The sequence below is a fragment of the Bombina bombina genome, chromosome 11, assembly GCF_027579735.1.
Source record: "Bombina bombina isolate aBomBom1 chromosome 11, aBomBom1.pri, whole genome shotgun sequence".
Classification (NCBI taxonomy): domain Eukaryota; kingdom Metazoa; phylum Chordata; class Amphibia; order Anura; family Bombinatoridae; genus Bombina; species Bombina bombina.
Window position 1 is genome coordinate 100,614,212 of NC_069509.1, and position 21,981 is coordinate 100,636,192.

The 21,981-nt window shown below is 40.5% G+C and overlaps 1 protein-coding gene across 2 annotated transcripts in view; it reads right to left on the minus strand.

The window, feature by feature from the left end:
• Positions 1-8,931: 8,931 nt before the first annotated feature.
• The window catches only part of LOC128641841 (insulin-like growth factor-binding protein complex acid labile subunit), a 328,167-nt gene continuing 315,117 nt past the window's right edge, over positions 8,932-21,981 (minus strand). Inside the window, exon 2 of one of the 2 annotated variants that reach the window (XM_053694399.1) lies at positions 8,932-13,319. In XM_053694399.1, the coding sequence (XP_053550374.1) occupies positions 11,494-13,319 (1,826 nt within the window). In that variant the 3' untranslated portion in view covers positions 8,932-11,493. The remainder of the gene's footprint in view (positions 13,320-21,981) is intronic. The other variant, XM_053694400.1, reaches the window with a different exon arrangement.

Sequence of the window (21,981 nt, forward strand, 5' to 3'; positions counted from 1 at the left end):
CCGTTTTTTTCCATCAGGTTCTCAAATCATTATATTTGAAGGTATGGAAATTGATCACTTAGTACTAAGCCATAGAGGTTTCTCTGACTCAGTGATTAATATTTTGTTACAGGCTCGTAAATCTGTTTCTAGAAAGATTTATTATCGAGTTTGGAAGACTTATATTTCATGGTGTTCTTCTCATAGATTCTCTTGGCATTCTTTTAGAGTTGCAAGAATTTTACAATTTCTTCAGGATGGTTTGGATAAGGTTTTGTCTGCAGGTTCCTTGAAGGGATAAATCTCTGCTCTTTCTGTTTTATTCACAGAACGATTGCTAGACTTCCTGATTTTCACTGTTTTGTACAGGATTTAGTTTGTATTAAGCCTGTCATTTAATCAATCTCTCCTCCTTAAAGTCTTAATTTGGTTTTGAGGACTTTACAAGCTCCTCCATATTGAGCCTATGCATTCTTTGGACATTTATCTACTTTTTTGGAAAGTGTTGCTCCTTTTGGCCATCTCTTCTGCTAAAATGAGTTTCTGAGTTATCTGCTCTTTTTTGTGAATCTCCTTTTCTGATTTTTCATCAGGATAAGGCGGATTTGCAGACTTCAATTCATTTTTTTCCTAAGGTTGTGAATTAACAACATTAGTAGATAAATTATTGTCCCTTCCTTGTGTCCTAATCCTAAGAATACTTTGGAAAGATCCTTACATTCTTTGGATGTGGTGAGAATTTTGAAACATTATTTCAGGTAGACTTCTAGTCTATTTGTTATATTTTCTGGTCCTAGGAAAGGTCAGAAGGCTTCTGCTATTTCCTTGGCTTCTTGGTTAAAGCTTTTGATTATCCAGGCTTATTTGGAGTTGTGTCAGGCCCCGTCTCAGAGAATTACAGCTCATTCTACTAGATCAGTCTCCACTTTGTGGGCTTTTAAGAATGAAGCTTCAGTTGATCAAATTTACAAAGCGACAACTTGGTCTTCTTTTCATACATTTACTAAATTCTACCGTTTTGATGTATTTGCTTCTTCAGAAGCAGTTTTTGGTAGAAAAGTTCTTCAGGCAGCTGTTTCAGTTTGATTCTTCTGCTGATGTTTTAAGTTTTTCTTGTCTTTTAAAGAATAAACTTATATTTTGGGTTGTGGATTATTTTTTCAGTGGAAAATATCTGTTATTTTTATCCCTCCCTCTCTAGTGACTCTTGCATGGAGTTCCACATCTTGGGTATTGATATCCCATACGTCACTTGCCAATTACATGAAAGAAAACATAATTTATGTAAGAATTTACCTGATAAATTAATTTCTTTCATATTGGCAAGAGTCCATGAGGCCCACCCTTTTTATGGTGGTTATGATTTTTTTGTATAAAGCACAATTATTTCCAAATTCCTTTGTTGATGCTTTTTACTCCTTTATCACCCCACTGCTTGGCTATTCATTAAACTGAATTGTGGGTGTGGTGAGGGGTGTATTTATAGGCATTTGAGGTTTGGGAAACTTTGCTTCTCCTGGTAGGATTGTATATCCCATACATCACTAGCTCATGGACTCTTGCCAATATGAAAGACATTAATTTATCAGGTAAATTCTTACATAAATTATGTTATTGGCAATGGAAACCAATGATCAAACGTTTATTATATAGTTTATTATATAGTTTATTATATATTCGTAGAGTCACCTCTTTATTAGATTATATTTGGAATCTAGAAAAAGGCAAGAGAACTAATTTCCCTTCTGAAATTGCTCTTCTTAAGCTTGACACAGAAAAAGCATTTGATTCCATTACCTGGCAATATTTATTCATGGCTCTTGAAAAATTTGGATTAAAGGATCAATTTTCTACTTCTGTTCATAAAATATATAACAGCCCGATTTCATATTTAATTATCAATGATATTCAGTCCCCTAAAATAATTCTTGGGAGGGGTACAAGACAGGGGTGCCCTTTATCACCTCAATGTAGCATTGGAACCCCTGGCAATTTGGTTGAGGGATAGCCTGTCGGGAATTGAGTTGGGCACACACAGGCTGAAAATATTGCTCTATACGGATAATCTTTTAGTAGTTCTGGACAATACTCCGCAGTCTATTCCCCTAATCTTAAATATGTTTTCAGATTTTAGTTCCTTCTCCGATTATAAAATGAATGATGAAAAAATGTGAACTTATGTGGATAATTAAATCTAGGGCAAGCTATCAGCAACATCCATTTAAGACAGTTGAATCTTTTAGATATCTAGGTATTATACTTCATAAAAATCCGCAAAGATGGTATAACTTAATTTTTCTCCCTCATTTCAGAAGATTAAAAAGGATCTTGATTTATGGGCTGCATTACCACTTTCCATTTCTGCGCGAGTTAGTTTAATCAAAACTATCATTTTTCTACATATCTTGTATCCGCTTCAAAATTTACCTCTCTTGCTTACTAATGTAGATATATGACAATTCCAAAGGTGTTTATCCAGGCTTATATGGGGAGGAAAGAAACCTCAAATTTCACTAAATAGATTAATGCAAAAACGTAGTGCCGCTGGATTGGCATTACCCAATCATAGACTTTATAATTTCTTTCATGTAATTGGCAAGAGTCCATGAGCTAGTGAGGTATGGGATATACAATCCTACCAGGAGGGGCAAAGTTTCCCAAACCTCAAAATGCCTATAAATACACCCCACACCACACCCACAATTCAGTTTTACAAACTTTACCTCCTATGGAGGTGGTGAAGTAAGTTTGTGCTAGTGTTGTTTCTTCAAAGACTTGGTTGGAGGATCAATTTACCAAAAACTTTTTCGATTCCTCAGACAAGCGTAACCTTTTTAGGATTCCAAATATATTCAGTATCCATGACTTTGTCTCTAACAGACAAAAGACGTCTGAAATTGGTTTCAGCTTGTCGGAACCTTCAGTTTCAATCATTCCCTTCAGTAGCTATGTGCATGGAGGTTTTAGGTCTCATGACTGCAGCATCGGACGCGATCCCCTTTGCTCATTTTCACATAAGACCTATTCAGCTTTGTATGCTGAACCAATGGTGCAGGGATTATACAAAGATATCACAATTAATATCCTTAAATCCCAATGTTTGACTATCTCTGACTTGGTGGTTAGATCCCCATCGTTTAGTTCAAGGGGCCTCTTTTCTTCATCCAACCTAGACTGTGATCACAACAGATGCAAGTCTTTCAGGTTGGGGAGCTGTCTGGGGATCTCTGACAGTGCAGGGGGTTTGGAAATCTCAAGAGGCGAGATTACCAATCAATATTTTGGAACTACGTGTGATTCTCAGAGCTCTTCAGTTTTGGCCTCTACTGAAGAGAGAACCGTTTATTTGTTTTCAGACAGACAATGTCACAACTGTGGCATATGTCAATCATCAGGGTGGGACTCATAGCCCTCAGGCTATGAAAGAAGTGTCTCGGATTGGGCGGAATCCAGCTCCTGTCTAATCTCTGTGGTCCATATCCCAGGTATAGACAATTGGGAAGCGGATTATCTCAGTCGTCAGACTTTACATCCGGGAGAGTGGTCTCTTCACCCAGATGTGTTTTCTCAGATTGTTCAGATGTGGGGGCTTCCAGAAATAGATCTGATGGCTTCTCATCTAAACAGGAAACTTCCCAGGTATCTGTCCAGGTCCAGGGATCCTCAGGCAGAAGAAGTGGATGCGTTGACACTTCCTTGGAATTATCAACCTGCTTATATTTTTCTGCCTCTAGTTCTTCTTCCAAGAGTGATTTCCAAAATCATAATGGAGCGTTCGTTTGTACTGCTGGTGGCTCCAGCATGGCCACACAGGTTTTGGTATGCGGATCTTATTCGGATGTCCAGTTGCCAACCTTGGCCACTTCCGTTAAGGCCAGACCTTCTATATCTCAAGGCTCGTTTTTCCATCAGGATCTCAAATAATTAAATTTGAATGTATGGAGATTGAACGCTTAGTCATAGAGGTTTCTCTGACTCAGTGATTTATACTATGTTGCAGGCTCGTAAATCTGTGTCTAGAAAGATTTATTATCGAGTTTGGAAGACTTACATTTCATGGTGCTCTTCTCATAAATTCTCTTGGCATTCTTTTAGAATTCCTAGAATTTTACAGTTTCTTCAGGATGGTTTAGATAAGGGTTTGTCTGCAAGTTCCTTGAAAGGACAAATCTCTGCTCTTTCTGTTCTGTTCCACAGAAAAATTGCTAATCTTCCTGATATTCATTGTTTTGTTCAGGCTTTGGTTCGTATCAGGCCTGTCATTAAATCAATCTCTCCTCCTTGGAGTCTTAATTTGGTTTTGAAGGCTTTACAGGCTCCTCAGTTTGAGCCTATGCATTCTCTGGACATTAAATTACTTTTTTGGAAAGTATTGTTCCTTTTGGCCATCTCTTCTGCTAGAAGAGTTTCTGAATTATCTGATCTTTCTTGTGAGTCTCCTTTTCTGATTTTTCATCAGGATAAGGCGGTTTTGCGGACTTCTTTTAAATTTTTACCTAAAGTTGTGAACTCCAACAACATTAGTAGAGAAATTTTTGTCCCTTCTTTGTGTCCTAATCCTAATAATTCTCTGGAGAGATCTTTACATTCTTTGGATGTGGTAAGAGCTTTGAAATATTATGTTGAAGCTACTAAAGATTTCAGGAAGACTTCTAGTCTATTTGTTATCTTTTCTGGTTCTAGGAAAGGTCAGAAGGCTTCTGCTATTTCCTTGGCTTCTTGGTTAAAGCTTTTGATTCATCATGCTTATTTGGAGTCGGGTAAATCCCCGCCTCAGAGGATTATGGCTCATTCTACTAGGTCAGTTTCTACTTCCTGGGCTTTTAAGAATGAAGCTTCTGTTGATCAGATTTGCAAAGCAGCAACTTGGTCTTCTTTGCATACTTTTACTAAATTATACCATTTTGATGTTTTTTCTTCTTCAGAAGCAGTTTTTGGTAGAAAAGTACTTCAGGCAGCTGTTTCAGTTTGATTCTTATGCTTTTAATTTCAGTTTTTTCATTATTAAGATTAAAACTTTTGATTTGGGTTGTGGATTAATTTTTCAGCGGAATTGGCTGTCTTTATTTTTATCCCTCCCTCTCTAGTGACTCTTGCGTGGAGTTCCACATCTTGGGTATTTGCTATCCCATACGTCACTAGCTCATGGACTCTTGCCAATTACATGAAAGAAAACATAATTTATGTAAGAATTTACCTGATAAATTAATTCATATTGGCAAGAGTCCATGAGACCCACCCTTTTTATGGTGGTTATGATTTTTTTGTATAAAGCACAATTATTCCAATTCCTTGTTGATGCTTTTGCTCCTTTCTTATCACCCCACTTCTTGGCTATTCGTTAAACTGAATTGTGGGTGTGGTGGGGGGTGTATTTATAGGCATTTTGAGGTTTGGGAAACTTTGCCCATACGTCACTAGCTCATGGACTCTTACCAATATGAAAGAAATGAATTAATCAGGTAAATTCTTACATAAAATATGTTTTTTCTACTTTAGGTAAAATTGCTTTGGATTGGATTACAGAATCTAATAATTTTGCAGCGATTTAATTGGAAAGCTTCCTTATCCAACCCTTTGCATTAAAGGCTATTTTACATTGCTCTCTGCAGAAAATTTCTCCTAAAATTAAATAATTGATTACAATTAAAAATGTTATTGTAGCCTGTCAAAAGTTTTGTAATATCCTGGAAGTAATACCTTTTTTCTCGAAATTTCTACCTATAGTTGGAAACCCTGAATTTATTCCAGGGGATCTTTACAAAATCTTTAGATCTTAAATATGTTTTTCAAGTACTTTCAGAGAATATGGAAATCTTACCACAAGATGCTCTTTTTCATCAATTTGGTCTAGCTAGGAATAATTTATTCGCCTATTTTCAGCTTCAACATTTTTTAGCTTCGCAGATTTGTTTGTTCAAGCCATTAAGTAATTGGGCAGAGATCAATATCTGTATTAATCAATATATTACAGGTAACACATCAATCTCTCCTATGTATGATCTTATGTTGGCCAAACAAAGCTTGCCTGTACTTGACAAACTATGTAATATTTGAACTGATATGTTCCCTGGGGTTGAGGTGGACATTATTAAGCAAAGTTTTGTCTCCTTAGACCAATGTGTTATCCCTATAAGTTGGAAAGAATCACATTTTAAACATCAATAATTATTATCTTGCGCCTCTGAAGATGTCCCGGTTTTTCCCTAATCAGCTTTTTGTATGTAATCGATGCGACTATCCTAAAGCTAATTTAGGACATATCTTTTGGCTTTGCCCCAAAATATCTCAATTTTGGCAGAAAATTCAGTATTGGTTTAGTCACCTGTTTAAATCGATGCCACTATCCTAAAGCTAATTTAAGACATATCTTTTGGCTTTGCCCTAAAATATCTCAATTTTGACAGAAAATTCAGTATTGGTTTAGTCACCTGTTTAAATTTTCTTTCCAACTTACAGCGGAGCAGATATTGTGGGACTATATCACTGCCTGACCTATATTCAATACTCTCTTAAGATTATTATACAACTAGATTTTTGATAATCAAGAACTGGCTGGCTTATACAGCTCCTTCTTTTACTACATTCCTTAAAGAAATCCAACTAAATATAATATTTGAATCTTTTCATAAACAACGCTACAGAAAAAAAAATCTCCAAATTTATATATAGCTGGCTTCCAGTAATCAAGTCCTATCCTCTAATGGTTCAAAAAATATTCTCTCACCTTTTCTGAGTTCTAAATGCTTTGCAGATTTGGTTCTATATAACAAATTCCCTCCTCTGTGGTTTGCAAACTTCAGAGAGATTGGTTAGGGGGCTTGGGGGAGATGGTTGTTCCCTGGGGGGGGGGGGTCTCCCTTTTTTTTTTCGTTTCCCTTCTCCCTGTTTTTTTAGTTTATGTTAGGATTTTATTTTTATATAGAAAATTATCAATTTTCAGATTTTGATTCTTACCTTTTATGTCAAAAGGTTAATTGGTATAATGTTCTCTGTTAGTACGAGGATTACTGGCAAAAAATGATTATTGAAGGATATAATAGTAATGTGTTGTACAAATGTCAGTTTTTTTTGATTTGCTGCTTTTTCCTTCTGCTTTTTGTAAAAGAAAATGGATGTTAAATAAATATTAAAAAAAATGATATATATATATATATATATATATAATATATATTATAAATAGTAGTAGAAAGCACACTCTCACCTCCTTCAGCATCAACCAGGGTGCAGGCAAAGTAGTATTAATATCAAAATAGGCACGCACTCTGGATTTTAAAAGTGCTATTTAATGTTCAAAGAGACATGTGATGTTTCAGGCAACTCACCCCTTCATCAGACAAAGATATATATATCATTATATATGTATATATATATATATATATATATATATATATATATATATATATCAATAAAAGTAGGGAGATACTATAATGCACTAAAATAAATAACACAGAAATATATACATATATATATATTTATATTAATATACATACACACGCACATACATACACACATATGCACACATACATATATACAGCACCTACAAACACACATATACACATACCACACAAAAAGACTGCTGCTTCCTCCTCCAAAACTCCTTCCTACATAATTTAAAACTCCATGCTCCCACCTGTAAAACTCCCTCCTTCCTCCTGTAAAATTCCCTCCTCCATCCTCTAAAACTCCATGTAAAACTCCTTCCTCCTCCCTTCTGTAAAATATCCTCCTCCATCCTCTAAAACTCCATGCTCCCTCCTGTAAAATTCCCTCCTTCCTCCTCCCTCTGGTAAAACTGCCTCCCTGCAGCCTTCTTCCTGCTCTATGCTGCCTCCTTCTGCTTCTCCCTCCTTCCTTCTCCATGCTCCACCCTGCCTCGCTCCTCCCTGCTGCCACCTTTATCCTCCATGCTGCCTCCTCCATTGTCCATGATGCCTTCTTCATCCTCCATGATGCCTCCTTCCTCCTCCATACTCCATGCTGCCTTTTTCATCCTCCATGCTCTGCTGCCTGCTTCCTCCTCCATGCTGCCTCCTTCCTCCTCCCTGCTCCATGCGGCCTCCATCCTCCTCCCTGCTCTATAGATGCCGCCTTCTTCCTCTCTGCTCTATGCTGTTTCCTTCCTCATCCCTGTTGCCTCCTTCCCCCTTCATGCACCATGCTGCCTCCTTCCTCCTCCATGCTGCCTCCTTCCTCCTCTCTGCTCTATGCTGCCTCCTTCCGCCTCCCTGTTGCCTCATTCTCCCTTTATGCTCCATGCTTCCTTCTCCCTGCTCCATGCTGCCTCCTTCCTCCTCCCTGCTGCCTTCTTCATCCTCCCTGTTGTCTCCTTCCCCCTCCATGCTGCCTCCTTCCTCCTCCCTGTTTCCTCCTCCCTCCTGCCATTTTCTTTATATTTGCTCCATTAATATGGAAATGAATAAAAAATCAATTCATTCTAAGTTCAGTAATTATTGTATAGTAAGGTGACCAGACTTTTAAGTTGAAATCCTTGGACTTTTTTTAACCCCTTACAGTAAATTATATGTTGCCCCAACAATCATCACTTGCAAAACCTACCAGCAAGGTCAAATCCCACTTATGTGTTTAATCCCTGCTTTGTTCCCCTAAAAAAAAAAATTAGAAAGCCGGGGGGTTGCTTCCCTATATTCTACCACCAGTCCAAGCAACATGATCCATTAATCAAGGCAGGGGATTCCAGGCCTGTATATTTTAAACATTGCCATGCAATATAAATGTATACAAGGAAAACATTCCAATAAATATGCTTGATTTCTTACTTTATATTATAAGGAACTTTACAAACATTTCTTACTTTATATTATAAGGAACTTTACAAACATGTTGGTTAAATATAAATATATATATATATATATATATATATATATATATTATTTTTGTATAATTACTTTAAAAAAATGTATAATTTGCATTAAATGTCTGAATCTTTTATTCAGCTGCATTTAAATTGGTGGCAGTCTGAAGAAAAAGAAAAATAATGCAGTAGTTTACATGAAGAAGGGAGGATGGAGCAGAGAGGAAAGAGCAGAGGAAAGAGAGAGGATGGAGCAGAGAGGAAAGAGGACAAAGGAATTTGCATGGAGGATGAAGAATATGGGAGGTTGCACACAACAGGCAGGAGGTTGCATAATGCAGGCAGGAGGAAGCATAGAGCATGAAAGAAGAAGGAGGCTGCATGGAGGAGGAAGGAGGCAGCATAGAGCAGGGAGGAGGAAGGAGGCAGCACAGAGCATGGAGGAGGAAGGAGGCAGCATAGAGAATGGAGGAGGAAGTAGTTAGCATGGAGGAGGAAAAAGGCAGCATAGAGCAGAGAGGAGAAAGGAGGCAGCAGAGAGGAGGAAGGAGGCAGCATGGAGGAGAAATGAGTATGTGTCCATTTCCTCCTTTTCCTGCCCTGACCAATCTGTCTGCCACTATAACTCCACCCTTACATCGGTCCTTGACAATCTGCCCCCTCCTACCATAGCTTGGAAATCACACACTCACCCTCAGCCCTGGCACACTCCTCTGACATGGTACCTACGCAGATGTTCCCATACTGCTGAGCGGCACTGGAGAAAATCTCGGAGTTCAGCTGACTTTCTTCACTACAAGTTCATCTTGAACTCCTACTACTCTGCCCTTCTCTTCTCAACCACACATCATCATTAGGTTCCCATGGGTTTCAATATCATTTGTATGCTGACGACACCCAAATCTACCACTCTGCAACAGACCTATCTCCTTCCTTGCTAACCTGTGTCACTAACTGTCTTTCTCACATCTCTTCCTGGATATCCTCTCACTACCTTAAGCTAAATCTCTCCAAAACTGAGCTCCTTATTATCCCTCCTTCTTCTTAAATCTCCACCTCCCGTCTCTCTATAACTGTCGACAACTCCATCATTACACCAACCCCGCATGCCCGATGTCTTGGAGTCACATTTGACTTAGATCTTTCTTTCACTCCTCCCATTCAGTTCTTGGCTAAATCCTGCCGCTTCCACATTAAAAACATGTCTAAAATTAGACATTTCCTTACACAATACACAACTATGATTTGAATCCACTCTCTGATCCTTTCCCGCCTCGACTATTGCAACTCTGTCCTTTCTGGTCTCCCTAGCTGCCGTTTAGCTCCTTTACAATCCATAATGAATGCCTCTGCTAGGCTCATATTCCTTACACGTTGCTCTTCATCTGCTGCACCTCTCTGCCAATCCCTTTACTGGCTTCCTCTTGCCTCCAGGATTAAACACAAAAATCTGACTCTGAAATACAAGGCCCTCAACTGCACTGCTCCCCCCTATATCTCAGACCTTGTCTCCAGATACTCTCCCTCCCATCCCCTTCACTCTACTCATGACCTCCTATTCTTCTCCTCTCTTGTTACCTCCTCACATTCCTGTTTACAGGACTTCTCCAGACTGGCTCCCATCTTGTGGAATTCTCTGCCTCGCTCCACAAGACTCTCCGCTAGTTTTGAAAGCTTCAAGAGCTCCCTAAAGACTCTACTGTTCCCTGAACTGATGCATACAACCTACACTAACCAGTTCCTCTCCTCCATTACTATCTGACATGAACCCCCTTAGTATGTAAGCCTAAGAGCCCAACTGTTTGCAGATCACCTTCATAAGAGCTGACTGCAACATTGTGACTCTTGGCAGGACCCTCTACCCATTTGATCCCTATAAATGTTACCTTGTATACAGCCAATGTTTATAGCACTGCGGAATCTGTTGGCGCTCTACAAATAGCCGATAATAATAATACTTTACTTCAGGTCTCAAGAAACATTTAACTTTTTTTGTTTATTGGACTAGCATGATATTTAAAAGACAAGCTTTTGAGAGGTTTCCTCTCGTCCTCAGCATTGTTATATGTTGTGCTGAAATGCAACACATAACAGACAACTTGTAATTTGAATGATGTTTAGCCAGGCTGTACTATCCATTGAAAGTATAAGGTGTGCTAAAGGGATGTCGGCCATGATAAACATTCTCTGGTAATTCTGTTTTCTCCAGATTGCGAGCTAACCTTTGCGTGGTCCTGTCTTATTAATAGTGCTCCACTTGTAACATGGGCCATTATATTATAATATCATAGTGCTTAATGCCCCTTTAACAAAGTAAAAGGTAGTGGTAATATGGTAATGTATAACAATATACATCCAAACCTCACAGAAATTAAAATATTTCTCTTTAGTGTTACCACCTAATTCAAGCAATAGGTGGTAACACTAAAGAGTACTGCAACTAGTACATAGGTTAATTAACTTTGCCAGACGAAAAGCTCAACAAAACAGCTGAACTATATATTTAGACACTTTAGAAATAGGCTAAGCTTTAATTATTAAAAATGTAAAGTTACAATACTAAAATATTTTTGACACACCCATACCTAAACATACATATAAAAGTAGCATTTTACATTGGATGGGAATGCAAAATAAAACTGTACAGCAAAATGTTAGGAACTCAGTATTTAAGAACTTCATAACAGTATTTGATGCAACTAACAGTGTGCAAAGTGTTCATCTCTTAAGTCCCGTAAATCCTGTCCAATAACTTCTGGAGGACTGGCACATGTAATGTTGTTATAAATGTTGATAAGTGTGTTGCTTTCATCACCTTCTGGCACAGACTGTACCAGTTGAGGGACAATAGTCATATTCCTCAGAGAAAAGTCTCTTAGCTCCTTAAGATAACAGCTGCAATCCCACTGATTACCATTTAACCACAGCTGCTGCATATGTGAGTTAGAATGCAAAAAATCCACTGAAATCCATTTCAATAAGTTATTTTGGAGACTTAGATACCTAAGGTTGTTCAAATGAAAAAATATATCACCAGCCAGTAATTTTAGCTGGTTATCTGATACATCAAGCCATTTAAGGTGCTGACATTGACTGAAGGCTTCTGAAGAAACTGTTATTAGTTGATTTGAAGAAAGAAGAAGGTATGAAAGGCTTTTGAGACCCATGAGTGATTTAGTTGAGAGATGGGTTAACTTGTTAAATCTGAGATCAAGTTCAAGTAAGTGCTCTAGGTTAGAGAAACTAAGATCATCAATGGCTGAGATATCATTGTGCTGCAGGAAGAGCCTACGGACACTAGAGACATCAGAAAATAACAGAGGCTTTATTCTGCTAAGGCAACTATTCTCCATATGTAAACTGTGAAGTTTGTTTAGCCCTTTAAATGAGTGTTCTGGAAGAACTTTGAGGCAGTTTCCAGAAATGTTCATCACTGCAACATTTTTCAGTCCTAAAAATGCTCCTGGACGGATCTCTTGAATATTATTGTGGTTTAGTGTCAAATAATCCAGATGGCCCAGTCCTTCAAATGTACGTTCCTGGAGGATCTTTATTCTGTTGTTGCCAAGATTTAGTTCCTCTAAAAGCTGGAGGTCTTTGAAAATTCTAGGCCTTAATCCTGTAAGAGAATTATTGGATAGTCGAAGAACATGAAGGCTCAAAAGTCCAAAAAAAGTGTCCTCATACAGAGTTGTCAAGCGGTTATGAGACAGATCAAGCCAGCGAAGTGATTTCATACCAATAAAGGCTCTAGGAGCAATAGTAGAAATCTGATTGTGGTTTAGATAAAGCTTGTGAACTTTGTTTAGTTTTGTGAATACATTAGCTTTAATTCCTCTCAGTGAGTTCCCACTTAAATCTAATTCCCTCAACTCCATCAGGGTAAAGAAAAGAGGAGTCTGAAGGAAAACTAGTCGATTTCCAGCCAATACAAGCTCTCTCAGATTAGGCAGATCATGGAACACCAAGTCTGGTAGCACCACTATTGAATTCCAGCCCAAATTCAGGTACCAGAGATGTAAGAGGCCAGAAAACAGACTATCCTCAATTTTAGTAAAGTGATTGTTGTTGAGGCTGAGGAACACTAGGCTCTGTGTATAAAGGAATATATTGGGTGCCAAATATTTCAGCATATTCCTTTCCAAGTGGAGATGTGCAAGTGTTTTTAGACCATGAAAAGCATGTTGGTCCAAGCTACTGAGATGATTACTTTGCAAATTGAGGAAATCCAGCTGTGTTAAATTCCTGAAAACACCAGCTTGGACAGATGTGAGGTTGTTTCCATCTAACCATAGAGACTGAACACTGGTAGGCAATATCTCTGGAATCCTAGACAGATTACGTGAGCTGCAGAAGACATTGTACTCTTCACTGAAATCATAACTACACACACATGGTGGGGGGCATCTAACATTATCTGAGTCAGTGACTAAAGTTGCTGTTTCTGCCTCAAGAGGCTTAGAGCTAGAGGTCAATATTTCTCTTGTGGAGGAATTGTAGAGAAAAATCAATATCATAAAACCTGCTGGGAAAAAATAAGAAATGACGTATCAATAATCATAAAGTCAGGAAGTTCCAAATATATTCAATGAAACTGACAAACTTCTTTCCTAGTTTTAAAGGGACACTAAAGTCAAAATTAAACTTTAATTATTAGTACTATCAGTACTGGGGATTACTCCCTATATACATATATTAATATAGTTGTTTTATCCCTTAGGGTCATATTCCAAATGGAAGTTTCAAGCCCTAGAACCGGGTCCCCTATCTTGGAGAAATCTGCTGGGTATAAGCGCCTAATTAGTACCGGCAGTTTGTGCTGACTCAACAATAGGTAACAAAGCTGGGATACCTTATGAGTCACTTGCAGCTTACAACATCACAGTTATATAGCGTGAACACTTCAGTGATATACTAACTCAATTGTTCTTCTGGCTTCATTGTAATTCATTGTAATACAATGAAGCCGGAAGAAGCCCCATAGCTGGGGGGGGGGGTGAAATGCATGTAGCTGTTTTGCCGTTTTGGACGAGAGAGAGGGTACAGCTGGTCAATCTTGTCATCAGTAATGCCTAAAAGAATGTCAACCGTGACAATACTTTGGATATCGCCCTAGTAAAACCGGAGGTCCCAACCAGAGGTCTTAAACAGGAAGTTGGATGTTTATGATATTTGAGTGTCTGCAAACATTTGAGTTTTGGCAAGGACTATTGTTGAAGTATACCACTGAGGTGCTTACGCTAATAACTGTGACGATGCAAGCCGCTAGTAACTCCCAAGGGATACCAGTTTTGTTACCTATTGATTGATGACAAGGACATTTGTTGATTCGGGAAAAAGCTGCCGGTACTAATTAGGCACTTATACACTGCAGATCTGGTTCTAGGGTGTGGAACTTCCATTTGGAATATGACCCTAAGGGATAAAACAACTGTCTTAATATATGTATATGGAGCATAGTGGAGTAAACCCAAATACTTATCAACTTTTCAGACATTGCTCATATTTACATTTGCTTCATGAACTGCAGAATCATATCCCTGCTGGGTACCCAGTAAATTAAGGACTCCTTAGGCTTTTTTAGTGCTGTTGCCTGACTATATAGGTTATTGTTACATCATGTTGGGATTAATGATAAAAAAATTCAAGGCACTTACAGTTTGAAATTTTTTTTTGTGATAGTGCGGGATAGGAATAGCCATGTCTCTTCTTTTTCCTTTCAACATAAATACATATGTACCCATATATATACGTATATATGTGCATTGGAGTCCTTTGTAGTTAAAGGGACACTGATCCCAAAAATTTTCTTTCGTGATTCAGATAGAGCATGAAATTTTAAGCAACTTTCTAATTTGCTCCTATTATCAAATTTTCTTCATTCTCTTGGTAGCTTTATTTGAAATGCAAGAATGTAAATTTAGATGCCGGCCCATTTTTGGTGAACCACCTGGGTTGTTCTTGCTGATTGGTTGATAAATTCATCAACCAATAAAAAAAGTGCTGTTCAGAGTACTGAACCAAAAAAAACCCCCTGATAATAGGAGTAAATTAGAAAGTTGCTTAAAATTGCATGCTCTATCTGAATCAGGAAAGAACACCTTTAGGTTCAGTGTCCCTTTAAGTAGATGATAACATGTAAAAGCATATTTATGCAATATTCATATTTAATAAAGGCTTTAACTATGTATTTACTGTAAATATTTCACATTCAAATGTTCTGCACTTAGCAGAATATGTTCTATGTATTTTTAAATAGATATTCCTATGTATATATATATATGTGTATATATCTATACATATATATATATATATATATAGTAGTGAAGAAAAAGGGATGCACTAGCCAGGATTTTCAAATTTACCATTTAAAGGGCCAGTAAACCTAAAAAATAATGTTATATAATTCTGCACATAGTGCAGAATTATATAACATTATATTAGTGCAAGTTTTTTATTATATAACATCTCCGGTATTTTTAATAAAAATAAGAGGGTTTTCCAGACCCGCCCTCTGTGCTCTACTGAGAGGGTCTGGTTTTTCTTCAGAGCGCATCAGGCCAGCTGTTTAGTCACAGCCCGGCCCGACCGCGCCATAACATTCAATGCAGCTCGCTCCTGCTCTATTTAACAGATTAGGGGTTAATAATTGTAGTTAGGTTGCGGCGACGTTGGGGGCAGCAGATTAGGGGTTAATAAATATAATGTAGGTGTCGGCGATGTTAGGGGCGACAGATTAGGGGTTCATAGGTATAATGTAAGTGGCGGCGGTGTCCGTAGCGGCAGATTAGGGGTTAATAATATAATGCAGGTGGCGACGATGTCGGGGGCAGCAGATTAGGGGTTAATAAGTGTAAGATTAGGGGTGTTTAGACTCGGGGTTCATGTTAGGGTGTTAGGTGTAGACATATTTTTTCTTTCCCCATAGGAAACAATGGGGCTGCGTTAATAGCTAAATGCTGCTTTTTTGCAGGTGTTAGGTTTTTTTTCAGCCGTCTCGGCCCCATTGTTTCCTATGGGTAAATCATGCACGAACACGTTCAGCCAGCTCACCTCTACCGTAAGAAGCGCTGGTATTGAGGTGAGATGTGGAGCTAAATTTTGCTCAACGCTCACTTTTCTGAGGTTAATGCCAGCTTGCAGAAAACTCGTAATACCAGCGCTGTCTTAAGTGAGCGGTGAGAAAAAAAGGAGCGTTAGCACCGCAAGCCTTACCGACAAAAACTCGTAATCTAGCCGCGTGTCTTTTAAACTACCATAAGTGATACAGTTTCAGGTCAACACCTGTGGTGCCACTCCCACAATTAGCATATAACAGGTTATGGCCCCCCACTATGCGTGGCTATCTAATCATATAGACACCAAACAATAAATATATAGTGAGCACCAAATCACACATATGCATGAAAGCACAATAGAGCAGAAGTCATTCAGGACATTGCATAGAACTGGTTTGCAAACCAAAGAAAACAATGAAAAAACCTCAGGGATAGAATAATAGTACTTGATAAGCTGTAAATACCTTAAGTTGATTGCTACCGGCAGGTGGTTGTCATAGCAACCATATCAAAAATACTATGGACCCCAATCAGGGGAGAGGTATATGCAAGCCAATCAAATGTTCTAGGACATGGATGAGCGTCCAACCCCCCAAAAAATAGATATAGTGGCCAGCACTGGAAGTGAACATAAACATAAAAATAAATATAAATGTAAAGCATAAAAATAAATATAAATGTAAAGTATAAAAATAATATGTATACAGCAACAATATCCCAAATCATAATATAGTAGCATAAAGCTAGCCAACTGTTGTAAAGTCAGCACAGAGCAGGATATGAATATAACCAAGTACTAAATTAGTGACCTGTTAGCCTAACAAAAGCCAAGTAATATAGCCAGTTGGTTAAAAACCCAAGAGGGACCCAAGCAGAAAGGGGAGAGAACAATACATCAGACTAGATAGAAACATGGAAAAAGGATATGTAAGAGTAGGGAGACCATTCCTGCCATATATATAAAGAAATCCCAACAGTACTGTTAAAGTCAGTTAACCATGGAGAGAGGCCCTACAGAAAACAATGCCAGTCCAAATAAACATTTAGGCCGTTCGGGACCAGAGTACCCAATCTGTGGGTCCACCTTGCTTCTCTTTGCAGAATAATTTACCCTCTAGATAAAGGTGGTATATGGTCAATGATTGTGTATTTCAGATCAATTACTGTATGTCCTTTTTGGACGAAGTGTCTTGCCACCGGTTGGTCCGATGTTCCCTTTAGAATGGCAGCTCGTATGGCTGAACTGTGGTTGGGCATTCGTGTCCTCAAGTCGTCAGTTGTTTTGCCAACGTGAGAAACCAAAGTTGAAATTAGGAAATATGAAGGCCAGAACCTACAAAAACTGCAACTTGACACTACAGAGGACTGGCTTAAGAAACTAAATGAACAGGTAAAAGCATATGAAAAGAGCTTATCGAGAACAATAAACTGGAGGTAGTCATGAACGACTACAGGGACAAAAAAGTATACCTATGGCTGAACCCAAGACCGGAACGACGCCAGGACCAAGATGGGAGGCAGAAAAGATTCTATTACAGAAAACCCAAGAACCTACAAACAGTGGACAGCTCTGGATCTGCATCAGAGGGAGAAAATACCCCACAACCAAGAAGTAACATTGTACCAGAGGCCCAAGGGGTGGTCACATGCTCAAAAAATGGGGAAGGCCGAGACCCCACCCCAGACGTGGGGGGTACAAAACAAAAACCGCCCAGACATCCGAGATAATGAAAGATAATATCGTGATCAACCTCAGTTCTTACACGCTCTCGGATATGGAAAATGAAAGGGACTATCTTTTATCCCCACACAGAAAACAGACGATTTCAAACTCTACATTGACCTACAGAAATTTCAACGCAACATGAGACTGAGGGAATTCTTTCCCAGGAAAGAAGAAATGGACAAACCACTGAGGACACCATCAAAATTCGCCCTGTTAGCAATAATGCAAGCATCAAAACCTTTGCAAGACTTATGCAGACTGAGATGGATGCTAACATCAACAAAGCAAAGACTACAACACACAATAACCTCAGTGGCATTGAGAGACTTGCATTGAAGAATTTAGCTCAGCAAACCAGCATAGGCGAACAAGGGGGGTGCAATTGTCCTTCAAAATTATGAAGAATACAAGGAAGAAATGATAAAACAGTTAAATGACACTGAAACTTACACATGTCTCAAAGCAGACTCTGTAATAAGTTTCAAGGCAAGGATCAATACTTACCTGAATACTGTCTTCAATGAAGGCTATCTGGACAAAAAGACATTGGACTATTTGATTACACCATTTCCTAGAACCCCGGTACTATATACTTTTCCAAAGGTTCACAAAAGCCTGATCTCACCTCCCAGCAGATCGATTGTGTCAGCAATAGGTTCAATACTACAGCCTATTGCAACATATCTTGATGGATTATTACAGTCAGTGGTAAGGAATATGGAATCATTCCTTCTCGACTCACAGGCACTACTGAAAACAATTAAGGAACTACCCCCTCTGGAAGAAGATGACCTGCTGGTTACACTTGATGTGACAAGCCTGTATATGGTCATTCCCCATCAGGAGGGACTACAAGCAGTAAACAGACAATTAGGCAAATATCCTTTTATTGGACCCCCTGTAGAAATTCTAATCAATCTACTGGAATTCTGCCTCACCATGAACTACTTCCGGTTTGAACACAAATTTTATCTACAGAAAACAGGGACAGCGATTGGGGTCCAATGTGACCCCATCCTATGCCAACCTATACATGGTGGAATTTTAAACCAATGATACAGAACTATTCAAAGATGACCGCATATTGTTCTATAGATGCTACATCGACTATCTGGTGTTAATCTGGAGAGGCAGCAGAGCAACATTGGACATTTGGTTTCAGAGCTTGAACAATGCCAATCCGGCACTCAAGTTCAAAATGGAGACAGATGACAAAAGGATTCATTTTCTGGATCTTCATCTATTCAAGGATGGAAGCCTTCTGAAGAGTACAATTTACAGAAAGGAGACGGATAGGAACTCTCTGCTCTGAGAAGTGATCCAGCATTGCCATTTAAAAATATGGTACCACCACGCATGGGATTCCATAGAGCAACATCTCTAAGGGACATGCTGGTAAAGACGGACCCCAGTCCTTGCTATCAGAAGAAGTCATGGTTGGATAAAACGAAACCTGGTTGCTTTAAATGTCTTGGCTGCACGACTTGCATTGCCTTACAGACAGGACCATACTAAACTCATCCTACCAAAAAGATGAAGTATAAGCACAGATACCGATTGACGTGCACAACCACTTATATTGTTTACCTTCTCCACTGCATATGTGGCCTGTTTTACGTTGGCAAAACAACTGACTACTTGAGGACACGAATGGCCAACCACAGGTCAGCCATACGAGCTGCCATTCTAAAGGGAACATCGGACCAACCGGTGGCAAGACACTTCGTCCAAAAAGGACATACAGTAATTGATCTGAAATACACAATCATTGACCATATACCACCTTTATCTAGAGGTGGGGACAGAGGGAAAATTATTCTGCAAAGAGAAGCAAGGTGGACCCACAGATTGGGTACTCTGGCCCTGAATGGCCTAAATGTTCATTTGGACTGGCATTGTTTTCTGTAGGGCCTCTCTCCATGGTTAACTGACTTTAACAGTACTGTTGTGATTTATTTATATACTAGTCTTAAAGCCCATTCACACGGGCCATTTTTTCCAGTACAGCGGTCCCACCCCTTGCTCTCTCCCTCCCTCTCTCTTTTGCTCTCTCTCTCTCCCCGCTCTCTTTAGCTCTCTCTCTCCTCCTCTCTTTTGCGCTCTCTCTCCCTCTCTCTTTTGTGCTCTCTCTCTCCCCCCTCTCTTTTGTGCTCTCTCTCTCCCCCCTCTCTTTTGTGCTCTCTCTCTCCCCCTCTTTTGTGCCCTCTCTCCCCCCTCTCTTTTACGCTCTCTCTCCTCCATCTCTTTTGCGCTCTCTCTCACCATCTCTTTTGCGGTCTCTCCCCCATCTCTCTCTCCCCTTTCTTTTGCGCTCTCTCTCCCCCTCTCTCTCCCCTCTCTTTTGTGCTCTCTCTCTCCCCCTCTCTTTTGTGCTCTCGCTCTCTCCCCTCTCTTTTGCGCTCTTCCTCCCACCTCTCTTTTGCGCTTTCTCTCCCCCATCTCTTTTGCGCTCTCTCTCCCCCTCTCTGTTGCGCTCTCTTTCCCCTCTCTTTTGCGCTCTCTCTCTCCCCTCTCTTTTGCGCACTCTCTCCCCCCTCTCTTTTGCACTCTTCCCCCCTCTCTTTTGCACTCTCTCCCCCCCCCTCTTTTGCGCTCTCTTCCCCCCTCTTTTGTGCTCTTTCTCCCCTCTCTTTTGGGCTCTCTCTCCCCCCCTCTCTTTTGCACTCTCTCCCCCCCTCTCTTTTGTGCTCTCTCTCTCCCCCCTCTTTTGCTCTCTCTCCCCCCTCTCTTGCTCTCTCTCCCCCCCTCTCTTTTGCGCTCTCTCCCCCCCTCTCTTTTGCGCTCTCTCCCCCCTCTTTTGTTCTCTCTCCCCCCTCTTTTGTTCTCTCTCCCCCCTCTTTTGTTCTCTCTCCCTCCTCTGTTGCTCTCTCTCTCTCTCCCCCCATTTTTGCGCTCTCTCTCCTCCCCCTCTTTTGCACTTTTCCCCCCTCTCTTGTGCTCTCTCTCCCCCCTCTTTTGCTCTCTCTCTCTTCCCCTCTCTTTTGAGCTCTCTCTCTCCCCCTCTCTTTTGACCTCTCTCTCTCCCCCTCTCTTTTGAGCTCTCTCTCTCCCCCCTCTCTTTTGAGCGCTCTCTCTCTCCCCCTCTCTTTTGCGCTCTCTCTCCCTCTCTCTTTTGCGTTCTCTCCCCCTCTCTTTTGTGCTCTCTCCCCCCTCTTTTTTGCGCTCTCTCTCCCCCTCTTTTGCGCTCTCTCTCTCCTCCATCTCTTTTGCACTCTCTCTCTCCCCATCTCTTTTGCGCTCTCTCCCCCATCTCTCTCTCCCCTCTCTTTTGCGCTCTCTCTCTCCCCTCTCTCTCCCCTCTCTTTTGTGCTCTCTCTCTCCCCCTCTCTTTTGTGCTCTCGCTCTCTCCCCTCTCTTTTGTGCTCTCCCTCCCCCTCTCTTTTGCGCTTTCTCTCCCCCATCTCTTTTGCGCTTTCTCTCCCCCTCTCTGTTGCGCTCTCTCTCTCCTCTCTTTTGCGCTCTCTCTCCCCTCTTTTTTGCGCTCTCTCTCCCCCTCTCTTTTGCACTCTCTCTCCCCCCCTCTTTTGCGCTCTCTCCCCCCTCTTTTGTGCTCTTTCTCCCCCTCTCTTTTGTGCTCTCTCCTCCCTCTCTTTTGGGCTCTCTCTCCCCCCTCTCTTTTGCGCTCTCTCCCCCTCTCTTTTGTGCTCTCTCTCTCCCCCCTCTCTTGCTCTTTCTCTCCCCCCCCTCTCTTTTGCTCTCTCTCCCCCTCTTTTGCTCTCTCTCCCTCCTCTTTTGCTCTCTCTCTATCCCTCCTCTTTTGCTCTCTCTCCCCCCTTTTTTGCGCTCTCTCTCCTCCCCATCTTTTGCGCTTTTCCCCCTCTCTTTTGTGCTCTCTCTCTCCCCCCTCTTTTGCTCTCTCTCTCTCTTCCCCTCTCTTTTGCGCTCTCTCTCTCCCCCTCTTTTGCACTCTTTCTCCCCCTCTCTTTTGCGCTCTCTCTCCCCCCCTCTCTTTTGCTCTCTCTCTCCCCCCCTCTCTCTCTCTCTCTCTCCCCCCCTCTCTCTCTCCCCCCTCCTTCTCTCTCTCTCCCCCCCCCTCTCTCTCTCCCCCCTCCTTCTCTCTCTCTCTCCCCCCTCTCTCTCTCTCTCCCCCTCTCTCTTCCAGTGCTGGCCACTATATCTATTTTTTGGGGGGTTGGGCGCTCCTCCATGTCCTAGAACATTTGATTGGCTTGCATATACCTCTCCCCTGATTGGGGGCCGTAGTATTGTTGATATGGTTGCTATGACATCCACCTGCAGGCAGCAATCAACTTAAGGTATTTACAGCTTATCAAGTACTATTATTCTATGCCTGGGGTTTTTTCATTGTTATCTTTGGTTTGCAAACCAGTTCTGTGCAATGTCCTGCATGACTTCTGCTCTATGGTGCTTTCATGCATATGTGTGATTTGGTGCTCACTATA